Source organism: Populus nigra, chromosome 5 (genome assembly GCF_951802175.1).
Source record: "Populus nigra chromosome 5, ddPopNigr1.1, whole genome shotgun sequence".
In the NCBI taxonomy this organism is placed as follows: domain Eukaryota; kingdom Viridiplantae; phylum Streptophyta; class Magnoliopsida; order Malpighiales; family Salicaceae; genus Populus; species Populus nigra.
Genome location: NC_084856.1, coordinates 14,104,046 through 14,117,776, shown reverse-complemented (window position 1 = coordinate 14,117,776; position 13,731 = coordinate 14,104,046). Strand labels below are relative to the sequence as shown.

Below are 13,731 nucleotides of genomic sequence, written 5' to 3'. Positions count from 1 at the left end.
TTCTTGCAGATATCATAATCTTTCAAATGGAAATCCAAAATGTTTGGTTGTCTCCTTGAAGACAAAAGTTGTGCATTGAAAGCCTACCTTATCATAGTTGAAGGTCATAAAAAAAAGAGGTTTTTTTTTTTTTTTAATGAGAGAAGAATAAAGATTTAAAAAAATTCCCATGTTCCAAATAAAATAAAATAAAAAATAGTAAAGATTAAAAAAAAATGTATAATAGAAGTTCCACAATGACAACTATATGCGGAGAAGAAAATAGAAACCCTTCCCTTAACAAAATGGAAATTTCACAAACCAACCATTTAATTCAGTTTCTTGTACAAAGTGCCGGATTGAGTCATGTAACTAATATAAACAAGCTGCTTCAAAATGAACAATGGATAGTAGGGAAATGTTGTAAAGAAAACAACAAAAGGAGGTATACACATTCTAACATATTCAATATTTTGAAGAGATTCAATAGCTTGTCATAAAATGCTATCCATGTGGTGCCCACCTTTAAGAGTTTTGCAGCAGTTGCACTGAAGCAATATTATTATATATGAAGTCTCCTGGTGTATTCCTTTTTGTGGGTTTTTTACTTTAGATAGTGTAAGTTTAATATCGTAGGGGTGAGGTATTTGTGAGAGAAAATACCAATTATTGCTATAACTATCAATCAGTAGATCAGACAGGAAAGGTTCCTGTCATCTGAATATGGTCAAGGGTTCTCCTGAGGCCATATTTCAGCACTGCCTGGTTACCTATCCTGAAACCTTCTCCATAAGCTGGCGATGTATCTGACTCGATCTGGTGCTTGAAAAACGCACCAAGTTTCTTCTCAAAGTCAGATCGCGGCCCTTTCTTTGATGACGTGGAAGAAGATGGTGGTGAGGATGACGACGACGACGAAGCACCTTCACCTCCCGAACTAGAATATATCTCAGAATCCAGCCACATATGAGCCAGGACCTGGCATATGCCTTCTTCGACCTCTGGACGTAGGTTGGGATAACCTGTCAAAGACAACATTTGTACTTCTTAGCTGACCATATGAAAGTAAATAAACGAAAATGAAGGAAATACTGGACAAGATCATGATGTATGTCATAGGATGGGCAAACCTTTAAGTCGAAGCCAAGCATGCATCATCTCATGAGCCAAAATTGAACCCGTCAACAACCTGCATGTATGGAATGTAAAGGATGCATACTTGAAAATTCTCAAATATCATGAATGGTGATGAATTTGATGAGTGATCAACACAAATAGATGAATTTGATGAGTGATCAACACAAATAGATGATAATACCTGGGAAGGCCATACAGAATGAGAATTGCAGTTACTTCACACCTACGGCTTAGCCTATAAGGTTCTGTTCTTATGTCTATGAAACGGTATCCTGCCCCAATCCTTGGCCTCCTCAAAACCTGGTAATTGGGGTCAAATAAATATACAATTTCAATCTATAAACAGACACCTTTAAGAAACCAAACACTAGCTTATGTAGGACTTGTGGCGAGAAATTACAGTGGTAACAGTTTGTTCTTCCGACAAGCAGAGTCCTCTGGTTTCAGGTAAGTGATGATGACCCTGACCACGAAAATGTAAAAATTGAAAATAAAACCATAAAAAAATATAACAAAACAAAAGGCTTAATTATTGATGGTCTCGATGCATCAGCCTTACATTCTTTTCTCCTTCCATAGCCTCATTCAGGGCTGGTCTCTCAACCAAAAGTAAAGGAATTTCCTGCTCGACCTTCATATTTAAACCTTCATAAAATTCTCGAATTTCAAAGTAAAGAGGTTGGCATTCATGAGTATCCATTATTGCAGAGTCTAGACACTCTAGACATAGCTTCCTGCCATCATCAAGCGATATATATCTAGTGTCCGTAGGCTGCATGGCATGGGAAAAAATATTATTATAAAATTCAAACCATTTTTCAGAAAACTACAATTTACATTTTCTTTCTAAGCTTCTTTATCCCCCTCCCTTCACTTTGGTTTAGGACAGAAGAAAGGTTGATTCAAATTCTTTCAACTGACCTCCATTCTCTCACAACTACAGCAACGAGGAGTCATATCACGCTCATGCGAGGGACAGTATTTTTGTAGCCAGAAAGGATGAGCCCTATACTCAATGAGCCCAGCTGAATTTGTAGGAATCTGTACAAAAGGGATTGGGAAGAAAGATTTTAAGGCCACCATGATCAAGGAAATATGATGGAATAGTAGTAAATTAACTCTTTTTTTTTTTTTTTGGCTGATTGTAGATCTATGATTAAAATTAGAGAAAAAATCATATTGTAAATCCCATTATCCCAGAAATGTTTGAATAAAAAAATATGCTGTAGCCAGCTACTTTAGCAGACAGCAAAATGTATCACAATGCCACATGGCAAATCCAAGGTTAAATGACACTACCCACAAGGTTGGTCAGTGACACAACATGCCAAGGCATCTGTCAGCCTATGAGCTTTATAACCTAACACAAAATGCGCTCATAAATAATACGACAGGCAAATTGAGTTTTAATGGCAGCTGGAGAATACTAAACCACAAAATTACTAGGATATTACTATCAATGTTCATTACCTGGGAAAAGAAATATGTGCATCTAGCACACCAACCCAGATTATTGAAGTCGAGATGATTTTTGTTCCATCTCAAAATAAGCAAAACAATAAGGCATAAATTGACCCCTTAAAATTTGTTCACTTGTTCTTTATACATTACAGACCCAAATTCAACCGTACCTCTATTCTTTTTTTCAACAAAAATATCTGGTATCAGGCTATTTCTTCACTAGATGAGGTGCACAAATAATAGGTGATTACTCAGTTTGAAAACGTACGTCGCAAAAGAAAGAATATCAGAGATAATTCCAGTGACTCTCTAATCATCATTTATTAATTTTGGATATACTACTAGCACATCCAATAGTTGAGCGAAAGGATTGCTGAATTTAGCAGCATCAGCTCAATTTTGACAAAAAGAGCACCCTTCAACAACTTTACCAACAAAAGCTGATTCTTCTTTGGCTAACAAGATGGGTGCAATGAGAGTTTATGAAGTTAGTCCGGTTAGACTGCAACCGTAATCTGGTTTGCAAAGGCTTAGCTTCATTGTTCATCTACTCAACAAAGCCTTCATCCAATCAAATGTGTTCAAGCACAATACTAAACCAGCAGAAGGTATTGTTGTGTTTCTGTCATATAAAACTTACAAATTTGTTGCACACATCGCATCTTGGATGATGCTGCTTCCTATAACAAGATTTGTGATACGGACGATTCCCAGACATTGAAAACTATTACAAGAATGAATTTGAGGGTTAGTAAACATACACCAATCTCTTGATACTCAACCAAAATAAAAGACATTAGTTAAGAACTCATGATCACTGCCATCAATTCAAGACAAAACTATCAATTCACTAGAATAAGATTCAGATTTAAACCTCATAATCAGTAATTGGCAGATTGCAAGCATTGCAACAAAAACAATCAGGATGCCAAACACCGCCCATGCAACTCAAAAACTGCCCATGCCCAATCTCAGTGTTGCACCCAGCACAGATCCTATGAGCAATAAATTTTCAACAATCAGATCAGATTTTCCATGTGGTGTCTCTGAACTGTGTTATACAGAAACAATTTTAAAGAACAGGCAAGAGACATCGTATCTGAAAGATATTAACATGCAATTCCATGTTATAAGAATATAAAGCACCCCCAATGTTTTCTTAACTAACTTCATTTTGTCTCTTTGATAGAAAGATGCAAGCTCAAATGTCTGGCTAACATAATAGAGACAGTATAGTATTCTACAAGTTGATCCTGTAAATTAATGGTGTTTCATCTCATGTCACTGCACTTCGGTTACCATGACAACAAAACAATCACTTTACTGAAAGGATCTTTTAAGAGAAGGAATAAATATTTATCCTTTTGAAATCAGATTGGAATGCATGTTACATTATTTGAATGCAGACAAATGGCTGTTCCACACAACCACAGTTACCTGTAACCAGAAGAAAATGGATAAGGTGGAACTAGATTTCCACCGTCATATTGAGCTCGAGGAGGAGACTCCAAACTTAAACTTTCTTGAATAGCTTTGGCAAGTTGCTCATCTTCATCCAATTGAGCTGTCACATCCTCCTCTGGCTGGTGGGGCTTGTAATATTCCTCTGACTGTTCCGACTCATTATCTTCCTCTGGTTGAAATAAAGTTTTTTACTTGATAATTAAAGAATGAACTGGATAACAGCATGGGTGCATAACTGACACAATTTATCATCAGTATATACATAAGAAAGGATCAATATTTCTGTCTTAGCTGACTATGAATTTTATGAATGAAACCAGTCACGGTTATTTAAGATGACGAGGACTATATTATAATTTTTATGAAACCTTTAAAGTGATTTGTTGTCTGCGATGAAATCTTTTTATTTGTGTAAACTGTAGGCCTAATTGACCAAATCATCATCATATGAATTGTTGTCAAATTCAGCTTATATTGCCTGGTATAGAAATAAAATATGGTATGCAAAAGAACCTAATTAAACTATAACCATTTTGTTTCTCTTCATTTTGGTACTTCTATCTGATATCTTGTACAAAGCTGCTTGAAACATTGGGTCAACAGTCATGTTGCACAGTCAATATAAGTTTGCAAATAAAAAATGGGAGTAGCAACCTAATCAATTCTAACAGCTTTGCAACTTACCAATTACTTTTTTTCCTTTTTGATCTTCTTCGGAAAGGGAAAGTGCAATAGCACATTCGATATCTTCATTGTCAAAATTTGATAAATCATCCTGCCTCGAGTTGTCCATGACATACAGTTAGCTCAGGAAAAAAAATTAGAACAAACTTGTAAAAGAAAAGTGCCAGTATACAGTTTTGCAAGAAGATTACAACATGCCATCTTTTCACACAACATTTATACAACCAACCAGCTCCAGCCAGAAAGACTAGGCCAGCATCATACCATGTACAAGCATAAGCAAAGGAGAACAATTATAAAAGTACAAACACTGTGATTACCACTGATCGGCGAGGCTCATCCCAATACCTATCTTCTCCATATCTCCCAGGATAGTGCCCTCTACTGCTAAAACCTTCGAGAACATTGGTCCACCAATCCATAGAGCAATAGGTTTTTCGGTAGCAGGCTGGTGAATTTTGGTCTTTTGAATAATTCATGAGCGCCACAAAGAATTTGGGATAAGAAAGGAAATGACGTAAGTATTTGATACATTACTTACAACAAACTCATTCATTATTCAATATACAATTATTACAAGTTCTTAGAACAATTGGTTGAAAATGAATATATCAATCAAAGAGATGAATGAATGAATATTATTTAACAGGGTAAATAAAGGGCTTGTAATGAGCAGGCGTCTGAAATGGTAGTAGCAACTTGGAGCATACTTCACAGATGCCTTCGAATTTCAAAATTCAGAGGCAGCAATTCAACCGAGCATGGCAGGCATCAAGCTAAAGAGGAACTATAATTAAGCTCACCAAATGATTAAAAAGATATCAATTAGATCAAGGAAACGAAAAGGACGTCAATCCAATCAAGAGAAATGGGAATTCATGACAATAAATAGGTAATGCAGTATCACTTTCCATGATTACAAATTTTAGCCAAATTCATATATGATGTAATCATTCGTCCCTCATATCTCACCCCAACGCGCCCAGCATCAATACTATCAACAGAAAAAAGAAATTTCAATTCTTCATGGATAAAGATCTCCAACCTCATCTTGCAATCATACAGAGATTACATGGCACAGCTGTCTATGCTATGTTAAAACAGTAAAACATAAGTTTCAGACAGAACTTCACCTGAAACAGATTAAGAATCTGGAGAAACAATAGAATCTGATGAATCCACGATCAGTTACAGAAACCAATTCCCATGAATACAGAATCATCGAAAAAGGAATCACATGACACAAAAAGCCATACTTTCCATCATCTCTTCAACAGCAACCAATCCTGCTAAAACAAAAAACACGTCAGACTTTTCACTTTGACAAAACAAAAGTAGTATTGCAATAGTGAAGATAATAACATTTCACAGAAAGAGCGAAAATAGAAAGAGAGAGACCCAACAAAAGAAAAGTACTTGAATTGAATCCTACTCAAATCCAGGCTGAAGGGGGAGCAAAAAATGCCAATAGAGTGAGCTTTTTCGGAATTTTTGATCATATACTATATTTATATGCTGTCTAACCTTCCTTGAAACTCGCAATTTTTATATGCGCTGAGAGAGAGAGAGAGAGAGAGGAGGGGGGGGGGGGGGGGGAATCAAATCAAAGGGCCGGGTGGGGTGGTAGAGTGATAGTCCGTCGAATTAGTAACGACAACATTTTCTACTTTTGCAAGTGGGTCCTATAGCCATTTTCCACCACAATTCACAAAATGTCAAAGAACCCATATATCTTTCTTGTTGAAAAATTGACATGGGACAAGAGAGAGAGAGAGAGAGAGAGAGAGAGAGAGAGAGACAGAGACAGAGAGAGGGAAGGTGGTTCTGGTGACTGTTGATCTTCGCTCTGTCTGGACTTGTGAGCACTGTAGAAGAAGTGAATAGGGTGGTGGTGTGTGTACTTTGTATACCAAAATATTTTTGTCAGTGATGAGTCAAGGTCACGATGGGTGCTCTTACCCCTTATAACTGTGACACTTTTTTCTTTTTTCTTTTTAATAATATGATGTAAGATAGTTTACGTGTAAATCATTAATTTATAAATTTTAAAATTAATAGTTATATAATTTTTTAATATCTCTTATATTTACGAACACTTCTCTACAACTTTAATAACTTGTCTCGTAAAATTTACCAGGCATTTTTTTAAAAAATTTTGCAATTTTTTTTCTATCAGAGATTGATTTATGTTTAGATATGTGTTGCCTAATTTATTTATTTTTTTAATTGAATTTCACGATGAAAAATAGTTATTTGGGAATGACAACAAAAGAAGCTCCTGTAAATTTTTTATGTCTTAAACGCATTTAATTTGTAATCTTTTTTATTGGTTTTTAGCGTGTTTAGAATGGTTTCTTATCGGTTTTAGTTTGGGTAAAATTATATTAACTTTTTAAAATATTTTTTATTTAAAAATATATATAAATAATTTTTTTTTATTTAAAAAATATATTCTTAACATCAGCATATTAAAATAATTTATTAATATAAAAATATAATTTTTAAAAAAATAATTAAAATTATTATTTTTTAACTCGTGGCGAACCACATTTCAATACGCTTTCTTGGTTGAATGGCCATTAATAACGTTCACTTGGATTAGACACCAAATTGTTCTTTTCCATGTTATCACTATCACTTCAATTTGATACTAAATGCGCCATTAATTTGGGAACACTGCTCCAGATAGAGTTCTATAAAAATTTAATTTTTTTAATATTTTTTATTGTTTTTATATATATTAATATCAAAGATAACTTTAAAAAAATAAAAATTATATTTTAATATATTTTTAAATAAAAAATATTTTAAAAAACAACCATTAATATATCCCCAACAAATACCCCACCCCCTCCTCTTCTGACCTTTGAATCAACCATATTAAAAAGAAAATAACTATCAACCATATTAAAAAAAAAAAAACTCCACCCCCTCCTTCTCCAACCTTGGAATCAACCATATTAAAAAAAAAAAAACTCCACCCCCTCCTCCTCCTCCCTTTGAATCCTGAGATCCACGGCCCGAAATAATTCTGAGACAAACTGCGTCGCCACCTTTGTCCAGATTCTTAACGTGGCCAAACATCATTCGCAACGGATAATGATTCGTGGAGGCGTCAAAGGATAAGGTAATAAAAGCGAGCACTCTCGGCGTCTGTTTCTTTTGTTGCTTTCACAGGGTAGGAGGCCTGACCCTACCCTCCTTTGTCCCCATGCCTCATGCTCTTTCCTTTGCATTAATCAAGTTGAAGTAGGTTAGGAGAAATGACGTCGTTGCAAACTTGATTCATAAGGATTGATAGAAAAATTAGGAAGGGTTAGATGAAAATAGCATAGGAAAAATCCTAGATGCTATAATCTCTAGTAAGAGAGAAAGAGAATAACCTCTTTATTAAATTATCAAAGTTGGTTGAAATATAAATTAAATAACTTTATTTATATTAGTCAAGCCTAAACTGAATAAGAAAATTTACATTCTTAAATGAATTAAAAAGAAATAGCTAAAGAAAGTAAAATTTATAAACTAAATAAAAAAACAAATACCTAAAATATAAGCTCATGCATTAGTCATCTCAGGTTGAAAACAACTCATCCTTGATTTCAAATTGTGTTTGCTTTAATCTCGTGGTTGCCTGATCAAAGCTCTACAACTCCTTTTTTTTTTTCTTTACTCCAAGTGTATAGCAATGCTAAAGGAAGCATGCCAAATTTGGCTAGGCCTCTTTTTAAAAAAAAACATGTAAAACCTTCTTAAAAAACTTAAATATGATCCAATAGTTGAATTTTAAGTTATTGGCCTTTTTATCAGATATTTTGTTTGGCATTACCAAACCTATTTTTGGGCTTAGACTTGTCCATACAGTCCAAATACATATCTACTACACTATCCACATGATCCAAATATAATAAATTCATATCCGATTAATCAAAACCTTTTATATTAGTCTTTTTGGGCCAGAGAGAACTCACCTTCAATTTTTTTTGTCATCCACCATACGAAGAGATAATTGAACATTGAAAACATCAGAAATCTTCAAATGACTAAGAAGATAAAGTCGATGAGCATTGTAGTTCATTTCTTATAGGACCTCATAATGACCAATTTTCCTTTCATAAAGTTGTTATGCTCCCTCGTAGAAAACCTATTACGAGTAAGCATTGCCTATACCAAGCCACCTATTTTACAGATAGCTTTTTTTGTGATGGTTATCTGCTTGTGTTTTGTACTTTGTAGTATAGTCATAAATTTCTTATCTAACCTAATCATACACCCTATAAAAAGATTGTTTGTCATGTTTTCACCGTGGACACCCACATGTCTAATATAAGAAATAAGTGTCTTAAGCAAACCTCATAAATTATGTACACACACAATCTCAAAAGTACTTAACTACGTAGTACGATTTTCCTTGACCTGTTAAAACCAAAATCTATTTTTATTAAAGTCATATCCCATTACTTTAGATTGTTTCCTGCTAGATTCTATAATAGATTCTCTAAGTTGTGATTTATCACTTTTATATATCCACCTCTTTGAGGATGGTAAGCATTGCTAAAATTCAGTTGAGTTTCCAATTCATCTTGTAAACTTTTCCAAAATTTTCTCATAAATTTAGCATCTTGGTCATAAGTAATGGATCTAGGAATTTTATGCAAATGAACTGTTTTATTGAGGTAGAGATGGGTGATCTAAAAAGTATAAAATCCTTCTTCGCTATATAGTGTCAATGCTTTAATGAGTAAATAATGGCATAGAACCCCAAACCATAAACAAAATAGTTCTTTTAGAGTTCATCAACTTCTCACTAAAAAATCCATAGGATGTTCCTCTTATCCAAGGAAACTTTTAACTCTCAAACTTGAGGCATTACTATTCATCTCAAAATGCTTATCAAAGTCAAGAAAGGTTAGTATAAGAGCTACAATTATCTTCTGCTTTACTAAAAGCTGGCTTATGTTTTTTTTTTCATTGGAAAAGACGACCTTTGAGGCACTCGATAATAGGTATAATTAATGCATTAAAATTACGGATGAACTACTTATAAAAATATGCTTGCTTATGGAAACTTTTGATATCATGCATAATTTTATAAGTGATTCAATCTATAATTGTTGTCTATCTTTGACTATCTACCTACATACCATCAACAGATACTACAAATCTTTTAAAAGTGATATTATTAGTAAAGAACATGCATTTCTTAATATTTTATTAATAATTGTTCACACTTTAGAGTGTCATAAATAGCCCATATATGCTCTAAGTGTGATTTCATAAATGGGCTATAAATCAGAATGTCATCAAAGTAAAATACTAATATGCCTATAAATACTCTTAAAATCTTGTGTATAAATTTCATGAAGGTACTAAGTGCATTGAACAACTTACATATCATAACCATCTACTCATATAAACCATCTTATGTTTTAAAAGTTATCTTCAACTCACCCTCAACCTTATTTGAATCTAACTCATAGCACTCAAATGAACGATGTCTCTGTTCAATATATTAATAACATCAAAAATATAAAACTAGAATTAGAACTCTGACTTATAGTTTGAAGATGAGTATATTTATATTGATTGGTTATTCGTTATTCTTTGGTATGTATACCCCTAGTATTTTAATCTACAGAAAACCTGTTTAGTCCACCCAAAATCCTCTATTAGTTCTCCTAGTTTGTTGTTTTTGTATGGCTGGAGGTATCTGATAAGTTTAAAAAACAATTTATAATGACTATTATCAAAGCATGTCATGTATAGACTGTCATAATCCACTTAAGTATCATGTCACCAATTGTTCCTCCATTCATGACAGATTATTTCTAATCATTAATTGATAAAACTCATTAGTATACTTGTTAACATACTTTCCCCCTTGCCTCAACATATAGTCTCTGGTACAGGTTTTGAGAGTAGTAAAAGGAAGAAAATGTACTTTTATTTTCTTAATCTTTTCTCAATCACTAATGTTTTGTTTTCCTTATCTCTCCTAATTGTTCTTTAGTTGTTCCTACCAAGAAAAAACTCTTGTCTTTAATCCAATAATGATTAGTTTCACCCTCATTTATTTCAAAACATCATTGTATTTAAAAATTCTCTACACTTCATACACCTAATCAATGAATTCCTTAACCTACAAGGTACATGTAAACTTAAGAATTTTAAGTTGAAATCCTTAGTCTCTATAAAATTCATATCACTCAAAAGGTTGCCTCCCCAGCTTCTTTCCCCTCTAAAAAAGAATTTCAAAATTATCTACATATTTATGATTACTCTTCTTATAATCATTTAGGTCTCTATCCTCCAATCAATTGATTAATTCTGCAACTTGCTTTTGGAAGTCCTCAATCATTAATTCATGAACATTATGCTTATAAACATGTCTTGTTTCACAACCTTTTCTAATCATAACTTTTCAACAGCATGCAATAATAAACCATCAAGAATCGCTAAGTTTTGATATCAGCTATCACAATTAAACCTAAAAAATAGAAATTAAATAATAAAGAAAAACAAGATTTTTGTAAAAATGTCACAATAAAAAACCCAATGCATAATTTATTATTGGAATAATTATCTTCTGATAATCCATCTCAAAATAAGAATTACAATCTCTTAAATATGTCTTAAACGAATATTTAGAAGTTAGGAATAATCAGAATTTTAATTCAAATAGAAAAATAATATAAACCCAAAAATTAAGACAAAATCTAATATTAACTATGAAAATAACAAAATTAATTAAAAGCCTTTTTTTAAGGCATTTCCACAGTGAGCCGGTATTATTGTTGTTGTTGGTAATAAGGTATTGGGTGTTATTACATGTGTTGCTCTTTGTACATACAAATACTAAAAATGAAAGTTGTATTAGTAGAAGTTGATGAATATTTAGATATTTTTATTATTTATGTGCTGCTAAATTTAAAAACATGAAATAAATATTAAAATTAACTAAAACAAATAAAAAACCAACATATTTTTTTTCAATTAATCAAAACATCCCATCTAATAAAAAGAAAAGAGAAATATATATATGAATGTCAAATGAAATAAAACACAAAAAATAGAGCTTGGTTTAAATGATTGTTTGGTGAAACAAATGGAATTTCTATATATTGACTAATAAGACTGTAATTATTTATGAATTTAAAACCAGTTTTGTCAAATAAAAATAAAACTCAGTAATATGATTTAGAATGCTTTTGAAAAGCACTTTTCAAATAAAAATATATTAAATTGATATTTTTTTTAGATTTTTGATATTATTATATCAAAAATATTAAAAAATATTAATTTGATTTTTTTTCAAACATAAAAAAATTTGAAATTAAAAAAAAAAACATGTTGGACTCCAATATATCCTGCTTTTAAAAGAATCATGTGGTGTATTACTTTTAAAAGTTGAAGTTTTCAAGTTATAAATGCTTTGAAAAATCGAAAATAATAAGAAGAACGCCTGATTTTATCAAACACTTGTATCATATTGGAAGTGAAAAAAACAGCTTATGTGCTGTGATTTTCAGCAAGACCAAACAGATCCTCTAAGACAGCCATCAAACACTTATGTCGTGCTGAAAATAAAAGGTCGGATGATGTCTGCAAGTGTTGTCAACTTTTTCAAATAAAAATTCTGAAAAAACTTGGGGGTTCATGAGATGATGTTAACCCATACCTGACTTTTGGCTTTTGTAGAGTTGTTCTCCTGTAGAAAAAAAGGAACCAGCTTTCTCTCCCTAGGAATATAGTAAAATTCGAAGACGCTGGGATCTTCTAAAGCCACTTAATATACATACATATATATATATATAAAGGTAACCTGTATATGATGAGCACATGCAGCTGTGATATATTCTTGTTTTTTTAAAGATTAGGACACTGTTGTTTTCGCGTTTTAATTTTTTTAAAAAGAATTTTTTTATTTTATTTTAAATTAATATGTTTTAATGTTTTTAAATTATTTTAATATGCTATATTAAAACTTATTTTAAAAAACAACTATTACAATATTTTTAATCATCAGCTAATAATAAAATAGAGCAGTAGCTGGTCAGTTATCTTTATATTTGTTGGAAAGTTATTATATTATTGACTTAACCAAACTTTGGAGTACTGATTAAAAAAGAGAGAGAGAACTGCGCAGGCAAGAGCGGAATGATTCTTTCCGGAACTTGATTAGGACAAGATTGACACGTTTAAAAACGTATAAAGCTTTATGATATACGAGTCTCTAATTTGAAATGTAAAATGATGGTAATTTAAATGATTTATTTCCAACCAATCAGCAATCATGGTGCATCTTGCGTCTTTTGAATTCACTTCCAAATATTAGCGAAGAAGTAGCTTCTTGGCACACGCTAAGTGGAGGGCTGCTTCATGTTTTTCAGCCAAAACAAAATGTTATAATATTAGGAAGTCAAAAATAGTATATTAAATAATTAAATGGTGACGTATTAGATAATATATTCTTTAAAAGAAATATTAAAATGGCAGCAAAATGAATTAATTTATGTCACCGATAGTTAACATGTGAAATTCATAATAATGATAAAATCATAGAATCTATACCGAGACAAATTAAAAAACTCAATTATAATAAATAAAATAATAAAGGTTAAAAGAATAAAAATAAAAAAAAACAAAAAAAAGACCTGAATAAACTTATATCGATGGTCGGCGTAACACCGTAAGCCATGTTAAATTTTCCAAACATAAAAGGAACAAAGTTAAGGCAATGCTAGGATTTCTAAAGAAAAAAAAAAAATTCGAGAGTCGGGTTTTTAGTCGATTGAATTTAATAAATTTAGTTAATTTAGTAACATAAAAAAACAACTAAAATTTAATAACATTAAAACCAAGTAAATCCATGCAAATTACCTAAACCCGGATTAATCTTTCAAAATCATAACCTATAAAATCTTAATCCTTGACAACTATTCAAGAGCCATTGATACTGGAAAAAAACTTAAGAGATTTTGTGAGTATTAATGAAACAATTAATTATAA

General features: G+C 32.0%; 1 protein-coding gene across 5 annotated transcripts; it reads right to left on the bottom strand.

Annotated features, from left to right (window-relative positions):
* Positions 1–248: 248 nt before the first annotated feature.
* LOC133695081 (protein DA1-related 1-like) lies at positions 249–6,316 on the bottom strand. Of its 5 annotated transcripts, none has more exons than XM_062116873.1 (13): positions 6,124–6,316; positions 5,859–6,011; positions 5,046–5,188; positions 4,726–4,816; positions 4,015–4,210; positions 3,452–3,572; positions 3,218–3,301; positions 2,038–2,157; positions 1,676–1,888; positions 1,517–1,579; positions 1,298–1,416; positions 1,110–1,168; positions 249–1,001 (listed from the first exon to the last, which is right to left on the bottom strand). In XM_062116873.1, exons 3-13 carry the CDS (start codon positions 5,145–5,147, stop codon positions 673–675), a joined length of 1,497 nt encoding a protein of 498 aa, XP_061972857.1. In that variant the 5' UTR covers positions 5,148–5,188; positions 5,859–6,011; positions 6,124–6,316; the 3' UTR covers positions 249–672. The 5 variants fall into 5 exon arrangements, with proteins under 5 accessions (XP_061972857.1, XP_061972855.1, XP_061972854.1 ...); XM_062116871.1 differs by having other exon boundaries at positions 5,859–6,014; positions 6,142–6,316; XM_062116870.1 differs by having other exon boundaries at positions 6,142–6,316.
* Between the last annotated feature and the right edge of the window lie 7,415 nt (positions 6,317–13,731).